Raw genomic sequence first — 20,916 nt, 5'->3', positions numbered from 1 at the left:
TGATCCCTCCCCCCTTGTGTCGTTTTTCAACTTTGACCTTCACTGACATACTGTCACAGTCGACTTGCACAAATCACGCTGGTGTGCCTTGAGGCTGCTTAACACAGTATAACACTTGTCACACTGTTTACACGCGCACACGCACTGGCTGCCATCGGTATTGCAGCTGTTCATACTCTAAACAGAAGGACATACATACACACGCAGCCAGCCATTGGAGCAGTTAGGCACCGCTCAAAACAAAAATAAAGAATGAAAGTTTTCAACCCTTTTCATATCAAGGCAAATCATTACTATTCTGTGTTTTGAGGATGAGATTCAGCCTTTCAGAAACCACCAAAGACTCCGGCACTAGTCAGTCTGTCGCCGCCCGGACGCATGGGTATTTTAGGAAAACCTTCACTTTCAATTCCCCCAAAAAATCAGGAAGCAAAATCACCGTATAGCTAATGTGAGCATCGTGACTTTAAAAGTCATCAGAACCGCGAGGATATTGTAACCGCGAGGTAGCGACGATTCAGTAATGAGCCGCTAACATCGACGTTCTGATCAATCTTGTCACACTGTTTACAACAGAAAAGGTTTTTCTCCAGTGTGGATACGCTGGTGGCTCTTGAGATGGCCTAACTGATTGAAGCTCTTCTCACAGTGCTTACAGACGAAAGGCCTCTCCCCTGTGTGGATACGCTGGTGTGTCTTAAGGCTATGTAACACAGTGAAACTCTTTCCACACTGTTTACAACAGAAGGGTTTTTCTCCAGTGTGGATACGCTGGTGTGTCTTGAGGCTATCTAGCACAGAGAAACTCTTTCCACACTGTTTAAAACAGAAGGGTTTTTCTCCAGTGTGGATATGCTGGTGTGCCTTCAGGTTACCTAACATTGTGAAACTCTCTCCACACTGTTTACAACAGAAGGGTTTTTCTGCCATGCAATGGCAGAAACACAGGTTGAAATCCGCAACACATACTTAATAATAATCGTCCTCAAGACACGAAACGTTGACGTCTATGGCCGGCCGCACGGTTTACCAAAGCCCCACAATATATATACATCGAAACGTGCGGCTCGGCCGGGAATGGTGTGCTTGTCTTTCCGTTTCGGGTTACCGTGCCGACGTAATTCGCAATAAATGACGCGAAAAATGCCCCATGCAAAGTCAATGGGGAAACGCGGGTAAAAACAGAAAACGACACGTTACTTTGGAGCCACATTGCTCTGGCATACTGTTATGTGGAAACACGATTTAAACCTCAAACAGCACACGAGGCCATCGACTTTGTTGTGGTTCAGATGGAATTCGAATACGTTGCACGGTTTGCCCGCTATCGCAGTTCAAAGTGTGTTTGGTCTGAGCAAAAATCTCAACTTGTGTGAGTGTCGCACGCCCAGAGAGAGAGCGGGTCAGAGGGACAAGCCACTGTGAAGACTGTAGCGAAATTCTCCGAACAAATCGTCCTCACGGCCAAAATATTTACTTTACACGCATGAGTTTCGGTAATTTTGTAGCCACACTCGTCCTCTTTCATCCAATGTCACAACCACAGCCCATATTCATACGGTACGTGAACTACAGCCCTGAAAGCGACAGGTGTACCATCATAATGTGTCATACAACTCCATGTTAACTGCCTGAATGAGTCAGCAATTTTTTCATCACAAACACAATTTCTCTCTCATAACTACGTTTTTTATCGTAATACCACGATCGCACATGGCGTACCTCAATGTCTCGGGTCACTCACGGCGAAAACAAAAATCGCATTTGACTTTTACTTTTTGCGATAGAGCAATTTGTTCGGACATACGTTCTCTCACTGAGTCAGTGTGCTTTTAACTTTCAATAGTGGTTGCATTCACATAGACTACCCCAGCTGAAAATGATACTTTGTTAATGATTCAAGGTCAAGTTGACCACCTCTCACACACGTGCACAGACGAACGCACACGCACGCACATGCACAAATGTGCATGCACACTCACACATTGAAAGTCGGGGAAACACGTAACTCTGTCATTTCTCGACCGTTTCAGAAGCGGGGCGGCTCGCCGGAACCAGGCCGCCCCCTGAACAAAACCAATTGGACCCTTACAGCTCAGACGTCTTAGCATTAGCATGTTAGCATTAGCATATTAGCATGTTAGCAAATGTGCACGCACACTCACACATTGAAAGTCAATGAAAACATTGGGGAAACCCGTAACTATGTCATTTCTCGACCGTTTCAGAAGCGGGGCTGCTCGCCGGAACCGGGCCGCCCCCCTGAACAAAACCAAATGGACCCTTACAGCTCAGACGTCTTAGCATTAGCATGTTAGCATTAGCATGTTAGCATATTAGCATGTTAGCATTAGCATGTTAGCATTAGCATGTTAGCATATTAGCATGTTAGCATATTAGCATGTTAGCATGCTAGCATTAGCATGTTAGCATGATATAGCATTAGCATGTTAGCATTAGCATGTTATCATGTTAGCAGCATGTTAGCATTTTAGCATGATATCATGTTAGCATTAGCATGTTAGCATTAGCATGTTAGCATTAAAATGTTAGCATGCTAGCATGTTAGCATGTTAGTATTAGCATGTTAGCATTAGAATGTTGGTGGCAACGTATTGCGCAATAAACTAAGACAAAATACCCCATTGAAAGTCAATGGGGAGACCTGGCTCACATGTAACCAAATGGACCCTTCTGAGAGACTAAATGTCATCAAATGGTGGTCCGTGGCTCAAATGCTGCACAGACTTGGCGAGCTTCAGGCACCCAGAAAAAAATCTTGAAATTTTGTTTCTAGTTTATTGTATTTTTTACAATTATATTCCACCATTTTGCAGAGACACAACACAAACGATAACCAGCAATGTCATATTACAGGTCAGTGCTTTCTTGTGGGTAATTCCAGTTTTTTTAGACATCCCCTCAAACTTTTCCCCTGCTCCCCAGTACCACCCTTCCCACTCACAGGAACAAATGGCCTATAAAATACAGGAAAAAGAAGAAAATAAGTATGTAGCCAGCCAGTTATTCTCTGTCAACACTGTCACCGTATTGCTATGGATCTAGGTTGTCCTCAACCTCAACACAGCATCTTATGCGTGACCTCATGTATGTGGTTTATAGAACTTTGTTAAAATATAGTTGTATCTAAAGACAAACATTGGCTTATTTTATTTTATTTTTATTTATATATGTTTTCGTCAATTATGCCATTGCCAACACGGTTTACCGCTAATCATTATTTTGTCTCCAAATCACAACAGAAGCAGCCATGGGGAATGGGGATATGGATGTTTCTTCACAAGTCTCACAAAAACATGTTTTCAAAATGATCTCATAGGCCTATGCCATGAAGCCGTGGAGCCATTCAAACAGTTAACCCCTGGCGGCGTGTTCCCTCCTCCGCATCAAACAGTTAACCCCTCTGTCACATGGAACTATATGGTTTTAGCTGTTGCTGGCGTAGTGAGTATACCGGACATAAAAATAGTTCCATGATAATGTGACAGGGGTCAAAGTTGAATGAAAAAGTTACTATTGCTACTATATGGTTAAAATAGGTTAACGACGCTAGTTTTGTGGATTAATTTATTTCCAATTCACAGACAACAGGAGTCATGGGACCAGAACTCCCACCACGGGACTCAGGCAATCAGTAAATACCTTTGCAACTACTACCGGTATAATTAATGGCAAGTATTTCCTACAGCTTTAAATCCAAATATCTGAACTAACCCTTCAAGGGATTAATGATGACAGCTTTGTTGTTCTTCAAATGTAATAAGAATACAAATACCATTATGCTAGCTAAAGTTATCTTGTCAATGCTATTTTCCCTTTGAATGTGGATGAAGGTGGAAGATGGCTCTTAACCCGCTCTTTATCCCAAAGTTATCCAGATGTTTGGTAATCACAAGGACGATAGATCAGTTCAAGTTCTCTTTACTTGGGTTTAATGATATGATATGATATAATACTTTATTGTCAGTTCACACTGAAATTTGTCTTGCGACACAGCAGCCAAGTATGCAGAACACATAAACAAAACACAAAGAACAAGACAATTTACATACATAAAGACATGAGCAATATCCACCGCTTAGATTATCCTGTGGCTACTACATCTCCTGATTAAGCCTCAAGGTCGACTGGTGGACAAAGGACCTCTTTAGTCTGACCTTATTGTATGCTGGTACACAAGTAAGACGCGCAAACGCGTGAAGCGAACGCAGCTCGTGTGTGTGTGGTTGTGTGTGTGTGTGTGCTACAGCTGCGCCCTGTGTGTGTGTGTGTGTGCGTGCGTGCGTGCCACAGCTGCGCCCTCTGGTGGCGGGCCGGTGGTGTAACAGCGTGACATAACAGCGTGACACACACACACACAGACACTCAGCCCCTGCTGTCATAGTAAGTGGCTCACTGCGTTCGCAACCATATCTCCTTCCTGAAGGTAGCAACCTATATTCTCCATACATCACATTAGTATTAGAGGTGATATTCCTTGCTAACCTTAGGATGCTGTTATCATACGTGGATGTATAAAGTTTCTGAAGTTGTTGTCCAACAATCTAATAATGAAGGAATCGAACTGGAGACATCCTCATGTATGGTGGTGTGCATTGTGCAACTAGTGCAGAAGTGTGCAATGCATGCTCAAGAATCAAACGTAGGCTGCACTGCACTGCCATCTATTGGCAAGAATGGCCACTGATATGGTGCACCCACCTTAGCTAGTCAGTTCAGTTGGATTGGATTCACATCAGTTAGTTACTGATGTGAATCTAGTTCCAGTGAGACCTTCTTCCATCACTGTGTAATGTACTGATGATCAGTGATGGACGAAGTACTCACATTGTTTACTTAAGGACTACTTTTCAACCAATCTTTATATAATTGGTCCTCACATAATGTTCATGATAAAATGCCACAATTATTTTCTTCTACACAGTCTGTCTCATGGGAGGGCTGTGTACAGTGAAAAGCCAGCAGTGTAAGGCCGGCAGTGTCGGTAGGCCAATCAGAGGCAGGCGGGGCGTTACCATGTCTATGCTCGGACGTAGAATAGAATCAGGCGTCAAGCCTTATCTTGATTATAGATAACAGAACAGTTTAACTCTGTCCAAGCAGACATTGACATTCTAGGTTTTTTTCCTTATTTTTTATTTTTTTTGGTACATGCTGAATATTAACAGTAATTTAGCCGGGAAACCCCCTGTAACAGTTTGAGAAACATCAAGTGGTCCCCAATGTGCGTGTGTGCACGCACGCACGCACACACGCACTCAGTAATAGGAGGCATCTCTAGGACCCTTTTCCACCAAAATAATTAACTTTAGTTCTAGAACTGGTTCCGTTCTGAGGGGCACAAGCTTGATAAAACATGCACAGAGACATGATCATCATCATCCCCTCTATCCCAGTGGTTCTCAAACTCCAAAACGAGTTTGGTCCAACGTATGGTTTACGGAAATTACGTCATATAGCAGTCTGAAGTATGAACTTTGAATTTTTGTTTAGAATATAACAATGTTTGTTTAAAGGACTGAGGCACCCCTCACTTCACATGAGTGTGATCTTCTTTAATACGGTTTATATCACATCTGCATCTTCCAACCTGTGACACGCCCACTTTGGTTCCCACTTCAGGGGCAAGAAGTATGTTTCGAGGGACGCTAGCCCCTCCTATATATATAGCTATAGAGATTGGTCCGACTCCTAACACAAACATTAAAAGCCATCGACAATGAATGGAGCAACACCGCCGGGTAATCTGAGATTACAGATTATCAGTGTGGAGATTACTAATCTCCACACTGATTTGAGACTTGACAAACAGAGCCATCTCAGCCAAAATATCCCAAAACAATGTCTGGGGAACAGAACTATTCATTTTCCTCAGACTACTTGTAATAATTAAAGGGTAAGATGCAGTGGCTGTAATAGGCCCACCCACCCACTGCCGTTATAAGAACCTTCCACCACTGCAATATTATAATATATCATTATCAAGGCAGGCAGGAACGTGTGTAACAAAATATACAAAAGTATTTTAAGTTAATTGATCAGCAATTATGTCATTAAATAAAATAAAACATGTCATCAAGCAACCAATAGGACTGTTCAACAAGCAATAGAAATAGATTTATCCAATAAGGTTAAAAGTGCTGGTGACTTAAGTGCATATAGCTACAGGGATATCATCCAAATATAGGCCGGTACTGTGGGGGGAAGGGGAGCAGGACAGGCCCAAGCACCGCTCCTGTAATGAGATCAATCTATTAGATCAGCACTTCAGTGAAAGGTAGTTAAAAGGACAGTATTAGCTCTCTTTAAATCAGCCGGTTATTGGCCTACGGCCCGTTGTAACCAAACTACAATGATATAGAATGCAATACATATCGGTATACATTATATGGTATATAAATATATATAAGCCAAATTTAATGAGGGAATACAATGATATAACAGAATCGAATTAATGAACCCCAATACTAGAGGTTTACAATAAACCAGGGCTCTCAGGCAACAGGCAACCCAAAACCAAGGACAACTCGTGGCCGACTGGCCGTGTGGGTGCTCTTTCAAACATGGCGGTAGTCCATGGAGTGTGTGGAAGGGTAAACTCCAGCAAAGCAGCAGGTGTGGTGCTGGCCCTAAAAGCACAAACGGACGTATTAACATAGTAGGCCTACTTAGCTACTACAATTCGCTGAGGCACGAACAGAGAGACACACTTACCGGCTTTAATGAGGCCAACACAGGGAGGCATACTATGGTCCAACGGAGCATTGGTTTGAGGGAGCATTGGTCCTAAACAATGACTAGTCCAAACCAAAAACTGTCTAAACTAAGTAGCCTACTGCACCTGGTAAGAAGACAACTGTAAACAACAAGGGCCCATGTTTATATTCCCATGGCATCAAAGACACCAAATGAATATGCTGCGGAGGACCACCACCAACCACATTATACTTGGGTGGCGTGGAGTCGTGTCACCCTCGCCACACACCAAACAGGATTCTCCGGAAGGAGCGAGTCAGGTGTAGCCCCGAGGCTAAAACACAACAAGCGATCACGGTCAAGTTCAAACTATTAAGTGCAGGCGATCGTATAAACAGCAATGGGGACGAGCAGAAGAGACAACCAGCTGACGAGCAACAGGGAAACACACTGCTTTTCAATCAGCCACTGATGAGTGTGTGGAGGATGGGCTGTGACAGCGTGGGAACTCACGCCCAGCCTGCCACACTTGCATGGTGGAAAGGGGCCTTAGACGAGTGGTTCTCTACCTTTCCAGGTCCCAACCCTACGAAATAATCATATTTGAACTGGGACCCCATCTGAAAAGGTTGTGTCATCCCCCAGAAAAGACAATTTATGTTATTAAAAAATCACAACCGTGTGAAGTGAGGGGTGCTCTCCTCCTACTCTCCTATAGCTGCTATTGTTTTTAAATAGCCACAGACCACTGTAACAAATTTAGCCGGGGACCCCCTGGAACCCCTCCAAGGACCCCTGGGGATCCCCGGAACCCCACATCGAGAACCGCTGCTCCATCCTATCACCATGGTTGTACTTTTTTGTCTGAGACAAATTTCCCATGAGGCTGTGTGGCCCCGGGGGGCAGTAGCACTAGGTAGACCGGAGTTACAGCTCCCTCGTCCGGCGACTTCGGAGCTTTAGGACCGGCCATGTCCGTTCGCACCCAGCCTGGACAGCAGGCATTCAAGAGTATCCGATCATCCGGTCTCTCCTTGGACAGCCGGCGGGCCAGGACCATGGACAGAGCCGTCAGCCCGGCCTTAGACACTCCGTACGCCGTTTCGGGCCAGCCTCCGGCCTTGTGTTCGCCCTTCTTGGTCAGGCCGACGAACCGCCGCATCAGTCCCGCCAGCTCGTCCTCCGTCAGGCCCTCGCTGCGGAGGCGTTCCTGCAGGGCGGGGCCACATCGACTCAGTGCAACCGAGCCCAGGAGGCTGGAGACGTTCACCACGCGACCCCCGGGCTTGACGAGAGGAATGAAGCGAGCCAACATGTCTCGGGTGCCAAAGAAGTTGGTCTTCAGGGTCACCTCAGCCTGGACGTCGAACGGAGTGGTGTCCGCGACTTTGAACGCTATCCCGGCGTTATTGACGAGTACGTCCACGCCTCCGTATTTTTCCGTGAAGTAATCCGCCGCGGCGCTAACGCTGTTTGGGTCGTCGATGTCCAGCTGGTGAAACATGGGCTCGAGTCCCTCTGAGGCCAGAGTCTCGACTGCCACGCGGCCACGTCCACTGTCTCTGGCAGTGACGTATACATGTCCTTGGAACTGCTGACAGAGGGCTCTGACTATGGCCAGACCTATGCCCTTGTTACTGCCTGTTACCACAGCCACCCTGACACTGCTAGACATGGTTTAGAATGGTCTCCTTGTGCTCAACGTGTGTGTGGTGTATGTCTGGCTGAAAACCTTGAATAAGACCCTTTCAAGGAACCGTTCAATGGAGTTCAACGGGCAGGTGGCGCCATCTTGAGGGGTTTTCGCTATTACTCTTTCTGCATAGGGGATGCCAAAACATAATTTTGAGGTATAGTGACAGTCTCTGTCAATGTTGTCAATAGCGGTGCAACAGTTAACTGAAGTAATCAACTGAATCAATGATCCTATTTATACTACAATAGCCATGCGGGTAGTGGTGAGATATAATGTGATGTCCATAACGTTAATATAACGGGTGTAATAATGTCACATGTCTTCTCTCCATCTGCAGGTTTCCGTTACGTCACGTTACGTCACAGACGTAACGTGCGTGGCTGCGTGCCCATATGAGCACATACCTGACACTGGACACTTTCTGAACATCTGGTGAAAAACATTGCTTTTAATTTAATAAAATGAAATAAAAATGTTATTACCATATATATTATAATATAATGTTGTTCCCTCTTCACAATTAGGTGTTCAAATTATTGCGTGAATGAATGGTGACATTGTTAATGAGGATTTTGGTTTACAACCTTCCTCTGTCAAAAATTGTCCATCCATCCAATCCACACGAGTACAGCAGCAAGGAGCTGAAGCAAAAGCAACATTGTGTAAGATATGAACTAAATTGCAATTTGTTGGATGTTGAAATGACACAGTCCATTAATAACAAATGTAACTCTGTCCTGTCACTGTCACATAGGTCAACCTTGGTGTGTTGTCATCCAACCATGAGTGGAGTAATAGAAATTATGAGTTTCCTCTATGTCTGTTCCCGTAGTGGACGGTTCACCATTTGCCCATACTGTGTTGTGGGGATAGGCTGAGTGTGGAACGTATGATCTACTGCAAGAGAAGCAGGAATGGTGGTGGTGGTGAGACACCTATAGTGATCGAATGGACGGAATGATCCCTAGTATTGGGGACACAACCAAACAGGTACGTCATACGTGCTAGATATGACGGTGGCAATGTCAGGTTTTGGTCACTTGCCATTCCCGAATAGCAAACTAGTGGTCGCATCTGCATACATTCCACTATAGACTCCAACGTCATTAGGACTAAAGTTTAGGTTTATTAAGTAATTAACCAGGGCCGTTTTCATGTCCTCAGGTGGAGGGAACAGAGGTACGGTCAAAAAGAGGGAAGTACATCAGACGCAATGAACACTGCAGGGCATGAGTTGAAGATCATGGGACAGACTAATTCAGGGCAGATGGGGAGAGTGGAACATGTTGAGAATTTTGATCTGTATCTTTTCTTTTGGGTACAATAGTTCCTTTGCCAGTCCTGCAGTTGAACCTGCCTTGCAAGTGTTCGTGTCTGCTAATAGGCAGGTCACGGCACGCGGACAGAATAACTTGTTTTATGAATGGATGCGATTCTCGGCCGAGCGGGTAACCAAACAGACTTGTATAACATGCTATAATGCTAATAGGACACCCTGGGTCCAACCTTTACCTTTCGAACCGGACCAGTGTGTTGAGACTTGAGAATCTGCAAACGGCCGTGAAAGCAAAATGTTACATTCAATGCATTCTGTCATTCATGGCGCAGAAGATTGATGGTAGTAGAAATGAATTACGAGCTTGCAGTAGTCAACAAGTATTGTGCGTCGACTAGGTGACTTAGGCCATTTATGCCTGAGATTTTCACTACATTTTCGTGATTTTTCAGATCTATAAGCTTGTGTGAGCTTGTAGGTCTGCTGTTCTCAATTGCTGAAGCATAATAGTCCGCCAAAAGGGGTTCCCGCCCAGTATGGGTTAAGTTCTGTTGTGACAGTGTGAGTGGAGTCTTGGGTTGAGGGTGTGGTTTGCAATAATGGTGTTATGTGTGTCTTGAAATTAAGATTTTAAAATGTGTTGTGTTGCCGTGTATTTTGTTTGAACCGAAGATGTGATTTTGGATAAGTTAAGTGCCTAGATATCTAAGGGGAATCTAAGAGTTTTGTTTTGTTTTTTGTTGTTAATTTTATTTTATTATTATTATCATTATTATTATTATTATTATTATTATTATTATTATTATTATTATTATTATTGTTATTGTTATTGTTATTATTTTTCTTGTTTGGATGTTTTCTTGTTTCACCTCCCCTTTAGGTGAGTGTAACCAGGGGGGATATATAGGATATTTTGAGGCCTCTGCAGTATATTGTGTGCACTCTGTGGTATTTGGGACGTGTGACTTGTCGTGTGACTTGTGTCTGGTGAGACACCACATGCACACACACACTGTCTATGACAATTGACATCCTAAGCACATTGTTATATTAACTCAACTCAAGTAAAATACTAGTATTATCTTCAGTACACGATTGTATACAAAAAGGCGGATTTAGCGGAATTTGCATACTTTAACAGGAAAGCTTTATTTTCTGGTTAACATTGGTACTGCTGTGTGCAGTACTTAACACCAGCAGTAGGGTGCAGAAACACCTTAACTGTAGATTTGTTTTTTAATGACAACCCAAAACACCTTAACTATAGACCGATTCCGTAGAGGTTTCATGGTCGCAGCCTACGTATTTCCTGTAGGCGGACTCGACGTAGCTGCGGGGATAAAACCCTCACCAGGCGCACCTCTTCCACTACAGTGAACGGCAGAGTGACTGATGTTAGTTTGCCTCAAACTTTACTCCTTTACCTGCTTTTTTACTAACACTAACATTACAAAGATGCCCAGAACATCGAGATGAACCTGTGAGACCAGAGCCATTGAGTAATGGTTGAGACGAAGCAGGGAAAGATACATATCGCCAGTCTTACCCAATACCAAATCTTTCTGTTTTATGAACACAAGGCTGCTGTATTTTATACCTCATACTAAGCATTTAAAGTATGAGGTATAAAGTACACTGGCGTTATGTATCTTTCACTGCTTCGTCTCAACCATTACTCAATGGCTCTGGTCTCAGTCACCGCGGTGGATATTAGACATTACGTTTTAGTTTATTTTTTATGTTGCCACTACTGTTGGAGCAGCCATAAACTACACAGGTTCATCTCGATGTTCTGGGCATCTTTGTAATGTTAGTGTTAGTAAAAAAGCAGGTAAAGGAGTAAAGTTTGACGCAAACTAACATCAGTCACTCTGCCGTTCACTGTAGTGGAAGAGGTGCGCCTGGTGAGGGTTTTATCCCCGCAGCTACGTCGAGTCCGCCTACAGGAAATACGTAGGCTGCGACCATGAGACCAGCTACGGAATCGGTCTATACAGTGCAGTCTGACAGATATTTTGTGAAGCCACTAAGGAAATAAAGTTCATATAATGGCTCACATAATGAATAGCCTAAAATAATTTAACAAATTATGGCATTTGATACTGCATAATGTAGATATGTAGTTATAACATTAAACAAATGTTTGATTAAGATACCAAGAATTGGACAAACAACTTCATAGTATATACATTTTTATTAATATTAATCCTCCTCCAGCATCTCCATATCCATCACTAAATAAATACAAAGTAGAAAAGACTACGGTTATATTATAATAAAATAAAATAAAGTAGAGCCTCTGCTAATACCTTCTTCCAAGACTGACGAGGCGTCCAGGGCACAACTGGGATTGTCCAAGGCTAAATTGTCCTAAAATATATAGAATCATATCAAATGCGTTTATTAAAAATGTCTACATTATGTCTATCAGTAATAATTTAATACAAATACCTTCTTCAAATCCTAAAGCTGCTGCTGCTGCTGCCGCCACACCACCATCAGCATTTTCAAGGCCAGCTAAATAGTCATAAAATAGAATCACGTCAATTGGGTTTATTTAAAATTAATAAGGTCTATTATGACAGTCAAATAAACTATGACAAAAATGCTTGGCAATAACAGCAAATAGAAGTCAGATGGTGGCAAGGAATGAATATTTTGAGAGCCTATTCTATGCTAAGGATGTAATATAGTTTACCTTCTTGCTGCAAGGATGCCTCCTCCATGTCATCATCCAATGCTAAAGTTTAACAATCATAAAATAGAATAGTGTTAAGGTTGATTAAAAATGGTTAATTAACAACAAACCTATTCTAGGAATTAGAAATATAGCTTACGAAAGATATCTGAGCAAGCCTGACATGCCGCCGGCTGTCGAGGCCTCCTTCTCATCTGCCGGGCAATTTCTTTATTGGCGTGCGAGATCCGCTTAATCTGTCCCCTCATATATTTCAGCTGGCATGTAAGGGCATTGTGGCACATAACTGCCGCTGAGCTCAAAGATGCCAGGTTGGAAAGGAGTTCGTCCTTTCCAACCTGGGGATCGTTAACCTGATGCTATACAAGAAACAAAAAACAAAAAAAATAGACCGCCATATAGCCTACAAGAGCTCTTGTATGAATTTATACCTCTTATACCGTATAAGCATGGTCAGCAGTCTCATCTGAATTACTAACATATTTGAAATCGACATTTACAGGATAAATGTTTAAACTTACCGATGAGAAGCTCAAATCTATCCGCAAAAATATCCGATTTGGCCCGCGCCGTTGGGCTTGTTGCGAAACCTGCTGCCGCCATGACTTCTGTAGCTACTCAGCTGCTCACCCTGTCCTCAGTGTCCTGTGAAATCCTGGAATGAATAGTGTAGATTGGCGGCAGTTCTGTTCAAACCAAAGTGCTGATGGGTGGGTCAAATAATGCTATTGGTTGTTTGTGTCACATGGCACACATGCTACGAAACAAGACAGGAACGCCCAAAAACGTCACATCCGGTTTTTTACCCTGGGCAGAATTTTCTATGGCTGCCTATGCAACTTTTTCCAATCCTTAATCACATACGGACAAACATCTATATATATATATATACTTGCGGAGGTAACGTGCCTTGTCCACCGGCAACAGATCTTTCAACGTATGGCATTGCAAATACGTTTGATAATCGCTACTCTGCGCAATATTGTTTTGGAAATGCCGCAAATTGCATTCCAGTGAACGAGAGCAAATCACCCTGGGGGTGGTGACTCCGCCCTGAATACGCATTTTCAAAAATTCAACTTACTTTATAATGCATTGGGCAATTTGGGCTGGAATAACGTTGTGCAGTGACTTAAAATGTTGTTTACTCAATACAATATCATATTTCAATGTTGGATAACATTATGAGTTAATGTAAAACAAATAAATGCACAAGTCATTGAATTATTTCACATTAATTTAAGAAACGTCACATTGTTTTATAATATCAGTATATGCTACATCCTGTACACACTCATATGTGGCTTGTGCAATGCAACACTACATTTTACAATGTTACATATTTCACACATTATGTACAGTATGTAGGCAGTATTAGGTGTATATATCAATGTACAGTATATCCAAAACATTCGATCATCACCATCATAGGTTCCTCTGGCACATCAAGAATCAAAGAGAGACTTTAAAACATCTGTTGCAAATAAATAATCTACTGCAAAAATGTAAATAGGCCTAATATTGTTTTAAAAAAGTCAGTATTCAAGAGTAGCCTAATTCCTGCAGAGCGAAGTCACTAAAAACTAAAAACATTGCATACATTCTAATACATTCTGTATTAGGTGTATAATAAATAACAGACCAGAACATAATCTTTTTTGGCTCTTTTTTTTTATTAAATGTTCCCAGCCAGGTTCTCCATTGGATCTGTAAAAGTAAATAAAAGACATTACTTATTGTATTAAGTTTTCAGACATACATTCATTATATTTAAACAAACTCCATTCAAACAAGTTTAGTACGCATGCTATTTTGACTCACCGAAACCACACATTGGGCAATGGGGGTTTTCTAATTTCAGCTTCTCCAGCCGGAGCTGCTTATTTTGACGCTCCAAGGCAGCGAGCTGATCCTGGAGCTCCAGTCGCTCTTCCTCCATCGCCTTGTAAGAGGTGCTGACTCGGCTACCCACCTCTGCAATGTACACGGGCAGTCCCGGAGCAGCTCGGTCTTCGAGACAACGATACTAAAAAAATAAAACATAATTAACTTCACGTCTGTATGTATGATTGATCGATTGAAGTATATGTATTAACAATATGTAAAATGGGTACATTACATTTTCTTAATTATGAAAATAAGCTTAATAAGGTTAACACATGTAGCATATGGTACATCATTTAAGATTTCCTCATCTGACCATTCTCTGTAGATCAGTTAAATGATAATTACTTACATGGATCAACATCATTTGCTGGCGCAAATTATCCCCTACAACGGATTTTGCCTTAGGCATTTTAGTGGGCAAAGTCAAAGAACTGGCCATATTAATACTAGAATCTCTGCTATCTCTGTCTCGATCTGCAATCTGAATTTCCGCGCGTCAGTTTAAACTAAGGCATTACTTCCGGAAGGTACTTCACGATACGTAGGCAATAACCCACCCCCATACGCACATCTAGTTATTTGTTTGGTCCGATGACTTGACGTTCAAAATGTTACAACCAATGGCATTTGAGGAAGTTTACCTACATTTGAACAAGCGCGAACACTCGTTCTCAGTCAATTACCTAACTACCTAAGGCACTAAAGGCATTTGTGCTTCCCGCAAGAAACTTATTTTGTTCTTAAACGTAAGTATGACATTTACCCCATGGGTTGCTGTCTGAAAAGCTTTGAATTAAAATACTATCACTTCATTTCCATAATGTTGTTATCAAATACATATTGACATGCAGGTATAACCTCATTTATACTTATAGGCCTATTTGTTTAATAGATATCATGGATATGTTCCATTAACTGCAGAAGGTGCAAATGAGCCAGGAAAATGTTGTCACATTCACAGTCTTTATGATGTACAATCAATTGAGTAGGTGACTTGTGTGAAATGCAATGCAATTATATGATAGTTTGGAGAATGAACTACCCGTAATTTCCAGACTATAAACCGCAACTTTTTACCCATGATTTGAAGTTAAAAAGTTCAACGGTGCGGCTAATCTATGGATTTTTACAGCTAACGCAGATCTAAGGATCTAAGGCTCTGAGCTAACGTAACGGCCACTAGGGGGCCTTCTAAACCTATCTATGGCCGGTCCATGCATTCAGGCTGGTTTTGCAGCTGCCGTTCTGATTGGCCAAAATTCACAACAGCTGTTGTCAAAGTTACAAGTCTACACTACCTCACGGATGGACGCCTTGTGGGCTTGTAAATCTGCTATTTTTGTTGTGCAAGACGTTTCTAGGAGCAGCATAGCATTAGCATGTTACGTTACTTTGTAATGGAGTTACTGTATATATTATAGGCACGGAGGAGAGGCCAGCGCTGGTTGAAAAACGATGGGATGTTATTCATTCAATTCATACAAGCATATACAGAAACATTGATATGTCTGTCAAACTATGACCAAGTCCTGTGTGCGTGTGTGTGTGTGTGTGTGTGACTGTGTGTGTGTGTGTGTGTGTATCAATACCATGCCATGACTAAAAGTATACACATTAAGAGTACAGTACACTCTGTTTAAATACATACTGCATGTATACAAATGACTACATGCAGTACATACAGTAGATGCATCTATATAAATTACAAACTAAATATATATAACAAGCAAGCAATTTACCTGGGCCCTGTTGTGCTTTTATGGTGTCCTCCACTCAGTTAACAGGTTTTTGTATTAACTTGTGCTTGAAATGTACTGTAATTCTGCAAATTAATACATACTTCAATCAATCAAAAAGATAAAAGAAATGTTTATCTTCTTGAAGAGGTAGAAGTGGTTCATACCAATCCGAGAAGGTTGCCAGTATTAACCCTTTTTTAAAATACAAAAGGCTAACCTATTATGTGGCGAAAATAGCAGTTATACAACCTCAATGCGTCTAACACATTGAGAGCTTGTACCAGGTTTCACTAGGTGTACCTGTTGCACAAACAATAAAGCTCCGTAGTCGGCAGGACTCGAACCTGCGCAGGGAGACCCCAATGGATTTCTAGTCCATCGCCTTAACCCCTCGGCCACGACTACCGCTGTTACCTGGAAGCACACCTGTTCAGCAATTTTGGGTGAACACAAAGAGGAACTTGAACCCACAACCCAAGCCAAATTGCAATCTTCTGAAAGTTGATTGATGGGTTAAATTGACCCTCCTATCTCCATTACCTGCATCATCTCTGACATCTTCAAGAAAGCCACAGGTGCATCAGACAGCTTTGTGAGAGTAAATATTACAATGAAAACAGGGCTCGTTGGTCTAGGGGTATGATTCTCGCTTAGGGTGCGAGAGGTCCCGGGTTCAAATCCCGGACGAGCCCCTCCAGTTCCCCATCCTTCCAAAGCATTTCTGAACATTCAATGTTCTCAGCAGCTTGGTTCAAAGGTTGTTTCTTACAAAGTTGGAAAATGCTGTGTTCACACATTCTTCAGTCTTGAACTAATTCTATTAAATATCTAAATGATCTCTATTACCTGCTGCATTGCTGACATCTCCAAGAAAGACACATGTGCATCAAACAGCTGTGTTACACGGAAGATGCCAATAAAAACCAAGGCTCGTTGGTCTAGGGGTATGATTCTCGCTTCGGGTGCGAGAGGTCCTGGGTTCAAATCCCGGACGAGCCCTTCCAGTTACTCTGTCCAATAAATATAATATGGGAATGTTATCAGAAAAACGGCAAATCTGGTGAATACATCACCTGCCAAGAAATGTCTTCACTGATGCATTTGTAAAGTTGTCTAGTAACACATTACAAAGGTTGAAAGTTGTGATACCACCTTATACTGGCAACATTTTCAATTTTGAATTATGCTTTAAGTATCATGTTAGGGGTCAAACTAAGGGAATAGCTTTACACATTGTAATGTATTACATTTCACAGTTGTAAAGTCTCCTGAGAGACTAACAAAAATGGCCATTTCTGACTATATTTCAAGTCATCCTGGCGGGGTATTGGGTAAAGTTTTCAACTAGCAATAATCACGTCTCAGTAGAACTTCATTGACTATGAAATTGCCGCTGCGCAAGAGTACTATTGAGAGGTCACATGATTCTATGACTCCTGAATGTGTAGTTGCGAACGCAGTGAGCCACTTACTATGACAGCAAGGGCTGAATGTCTGTGTGTCTGTCTGTGTGTCTGTCTGTCCCGCTGTTACACCACCCGCCCGCCACCAGAGGGCGCAGCTGTAGCACACACACACACACACAGGGCGCAGCTGTAGCACACACACACACACACACACACACACACACACACACACACACACACACACACACACACACACACACACACACACACACACACACACACACAACCACACGCACACGAGCTGCGTTCGCTTCCCGCGTTTGCGCGTCTTACTTGTCTCTAACAGCGTGGTGCCCAGCTGATACTTCTCAGTAGGCCTATAGGCTATTGTCACATATGCAACGGCCAATCGTTAACGCCTTGCACAAGATGAAGATGGTTGTGTTTTGGGTATAGACAAAGGGAGACTTGAACCCACACCCCAAGCAACATTTGAAAGTTGATTAATGGGTTAAATTGACACTCATATCTCCATTACCTGCATTGCTGACATATTCAAGAAAGACACATGTGCATCAAACAGCTGTGTTAGATGGAAGATGCCAAATAATAACAAGGCTCGTTGGTCTAGGGGTATGATTCTCGCTTTGGCTGCGAGAGGTCCCGGTTTTAAATCCCGGACGAGCCCTACTGTTGACACTGCACTTCACCATCCCTCGCCTTAGTTCATGTGTTGGAAAGAAATATGTTGTAGCCTGGAAGAAGACAAAATAGAAACTCAGCAACGACTAGCAGACATTGTCAATATTATGCACCATAAAGCTGCATTTTTCTATGAATTTTAAATGGAAGCCATCAACATGACACTACAAAGTGACACCCAACGTTTGTACCTGTTGCACAAACAATAAAGCTCCGTAGTCGGCAGGACTCGAACCTGCGCGGGGAGACCCCAATGGATTTCTAGTCCATCGCCTTAACCGGTCGGCCACGACTACCGCTGTTACCTGGAAGCACACCTGTTCAGCAATTTTGGGTGAACACAAAGAGGAACTTGAACCCACAACCCAAGCCAAATTGCAATCTTCTGAAAGTTGATTGATGGGTTAAATTGACCCTCCTATCTCCATTACCTGCATCATCTCTGACATCTTCAAGAAAGCCACAAGTGCATCAGACAGCTTTGTGAGAGTAAATATTACAATGAAAACAGGGCTCGTTGGTCTAGGGGTATGATTCTCGCTTAGGGTGCGAGAGGTCCCGGGTTCAAATCCCGGACGAGCCCCTCCAGTTCCCCATCCTTCCAAAGCATTTCTGAACATTCAATGTTCTCAGCAGCTTGGTTCAAAGGTTGTTTCTTACAAAGTTGGAAAATGCTGTGTTCACACATTCTTCAGTCTTGAACTAATTATATTAAATATCTGAATGATCTCTATTACCTGCTGCATTGCTGACATCTCCAAGAAAGACACATGTGCATCAAACAGCTGTGTTACACGGAAGATGCCAATAAAAACCAAGGCTCGTTGGTCTAGGGGTATGATTCTCGCTTCGGGTGCGACAGGTCCCGGGTTCAAATCCCGGACGAGCCCTTCCAGTTACTCTGTCCAATAAATATAATATGGGAATGTTATCAGAAAAACGGCAAATCTGGTGAATACAACACCTGCCAAGAAATGTCTTCACTGATGCATTTGTAAAGTTGTCTAGTAACACATTACAAAGGTTGAAAGTTGTGATACCACCTTATACTGGCAACATTTTCAATTTTGAATTATGCTTTAAGTATCATGTTAGGGGTCAAACTAAGGGAATAGCTTTACACATTGTAATGTATTACATTTCACAGTTGTAAAGTCTCCTGAGAGACTAACAAAAATTGCCATTTCTGACTATATTTCAAGTCATCCTGGCGGGGTATTGGGTAAAGTTTTCAACTAGCAATAATCACGTCTCAGTAGAACTTCATTGACTATGAAATTGCCGCTGCGCAAGAGTACTATTGAGAGGTCACATGATTCTATGACTCCTGAATGTGTAGTTGCGAACGCAGTGAGCCACTTACTATGACAGCAAGGGCTGAATGTCTGTGTGTCTGTCTGTGTGTCTGTCTGTCCCGCTGTTACACCACCCGCCCGCCACCAGAGGGCGCAGCTGTAGCACACACACACACACACACAGGGCGCAGCTGTAGCACACACACACACACACACACACACACACACACACACACACACACACACACACACACACACACACACACACACACACACACACACACACACAACCACACGCACACGAGCTGCGTTCGCTTCCCGCGTTTGCGCGTCTTACTTGTCTCTAACAGCGTGGTGCCCAGCTGATACTTCTCAGTAGGCCTATAGGCTATTGTCACATATGCAACGGCCAATCATTAACGCCTTGCACAAGATGAAGATGGTTGTGTTTTGGGTATAGACAAAGGGAGACTTGAACCCACACCCCAAGCAACATTTGAAAGTTGATTAATGGGTTAAATTGACACTCATATCTCCATTACCTGCATTGCTGACATATTCAAGAAAGACACATGTGCATCAAACAGCTGTGTTAGATGGAAGATGCCAAATAATAACAAGGCTCGTTGGTCTAGGGGTATGATTCTCGCTTTGGCTGCGAGAGGTCCCGGTTTCAAATCCCGGACGAGCCCTACTGTTGACACTGCACTTCACCATCCCTCGCCTTAGTTCATGTGTTGGAAAGAAATATGTTGTAGCCTGGAAGAAGACAAAATAGAAACTCAGCAACGACTAGCAGACATTGTCAATATTATGCACCATAAAGCTGCAGTTTTCTATGAATTTTAAATGGAAGCCATCAACATGACACTACAAAGTGACACCCAACGTTTGTACCTGTTGCACAAACAATAAAGCTCCGTAGTCGGCAGGACTCGAACCTGCGCGGGGAGACCCCAATGGATTTCTAGTCCATCGCCTTAACCGGTCGGCCACGACTACCGCTGTTACCTGGAAGCACACCTGTTCAGCAATTTTGGGTGAACACAAAGAGGAACTTGAACCCACAACCCAAGCCAAATTGCAATCTTCTGAAAGTTGATTGATGGGTTAAATTGACCCTCCTATCTCCATTACCTGCATCATCTCTGACATCTTCAAGAAAGCCACAAGTGCATCAGACAGCTTTGTGAGAGTAAATATTACAATGAAAACAGGGCTCGTTGGTCTAGGGGTATGATTCTCGCTTAGGGTGCGAGAGGTCCCGGGTTCAAATCCCGGACGAGCCCCTCCAGTTCCCCATCCTTCCAAAGCATTTCTGAACATTCAATGTTCTCAGCAGCTTGGTTCAAAGGTTGTTTCTTACAAAGTTGGAAAATGCTGTGTTCACACATTCTTCAGTCTTGAACTAATTATATTAAATATCTGAATGATCTCTATTACCTGCTGCATTGCTGACATCTCCAAGAAAGACACATGTGCATCAAACAGCTGTGTTAC

At 42.8% G+C, this 20,916-nt stretch overlaps 1 protein-coding gene across 1 annotated transcript; it reads right to left on the bottom strand.

The window, feature by feature from the left end:
• Positions 1-7,558: 7,558 nt before the first annotated feature.
• Positions 7,559-8,392, bottom strand: LOC310872435 (carbonyl reductase [NADPH] 1-like; the record flags this gene model as incomplete). The annotated part of the gene is made up of 1 exon (XM_083784324.1): positions 7,559-8,392. The coding sequence occupies one exon, from the start codon at positions 8,390-8,392 to the stop codon at positions 7,559-7,561; it is 834 nt and encodes a 277-aa protein (XP_083640450.1).
• Positions 8,393-20,916: the final 12,524 nt, after the last annotated feature.

This window comes from Protomyctophum parallelum (genome assembly GCF_964188405.1).
Source record: "Protomyctophum parallelum genome assembly, chromosome: 1".
Taxonomy (NCBI): Eukaryota; Metazoa; Chordata; class Actinopteri; order Myctophiformes; family Myctophidae; genus Protomyctophum; species Protomyctophum parallelum.
This window is presented reverse-complemented; position numbering and strand designations above follow the sequence as displayed.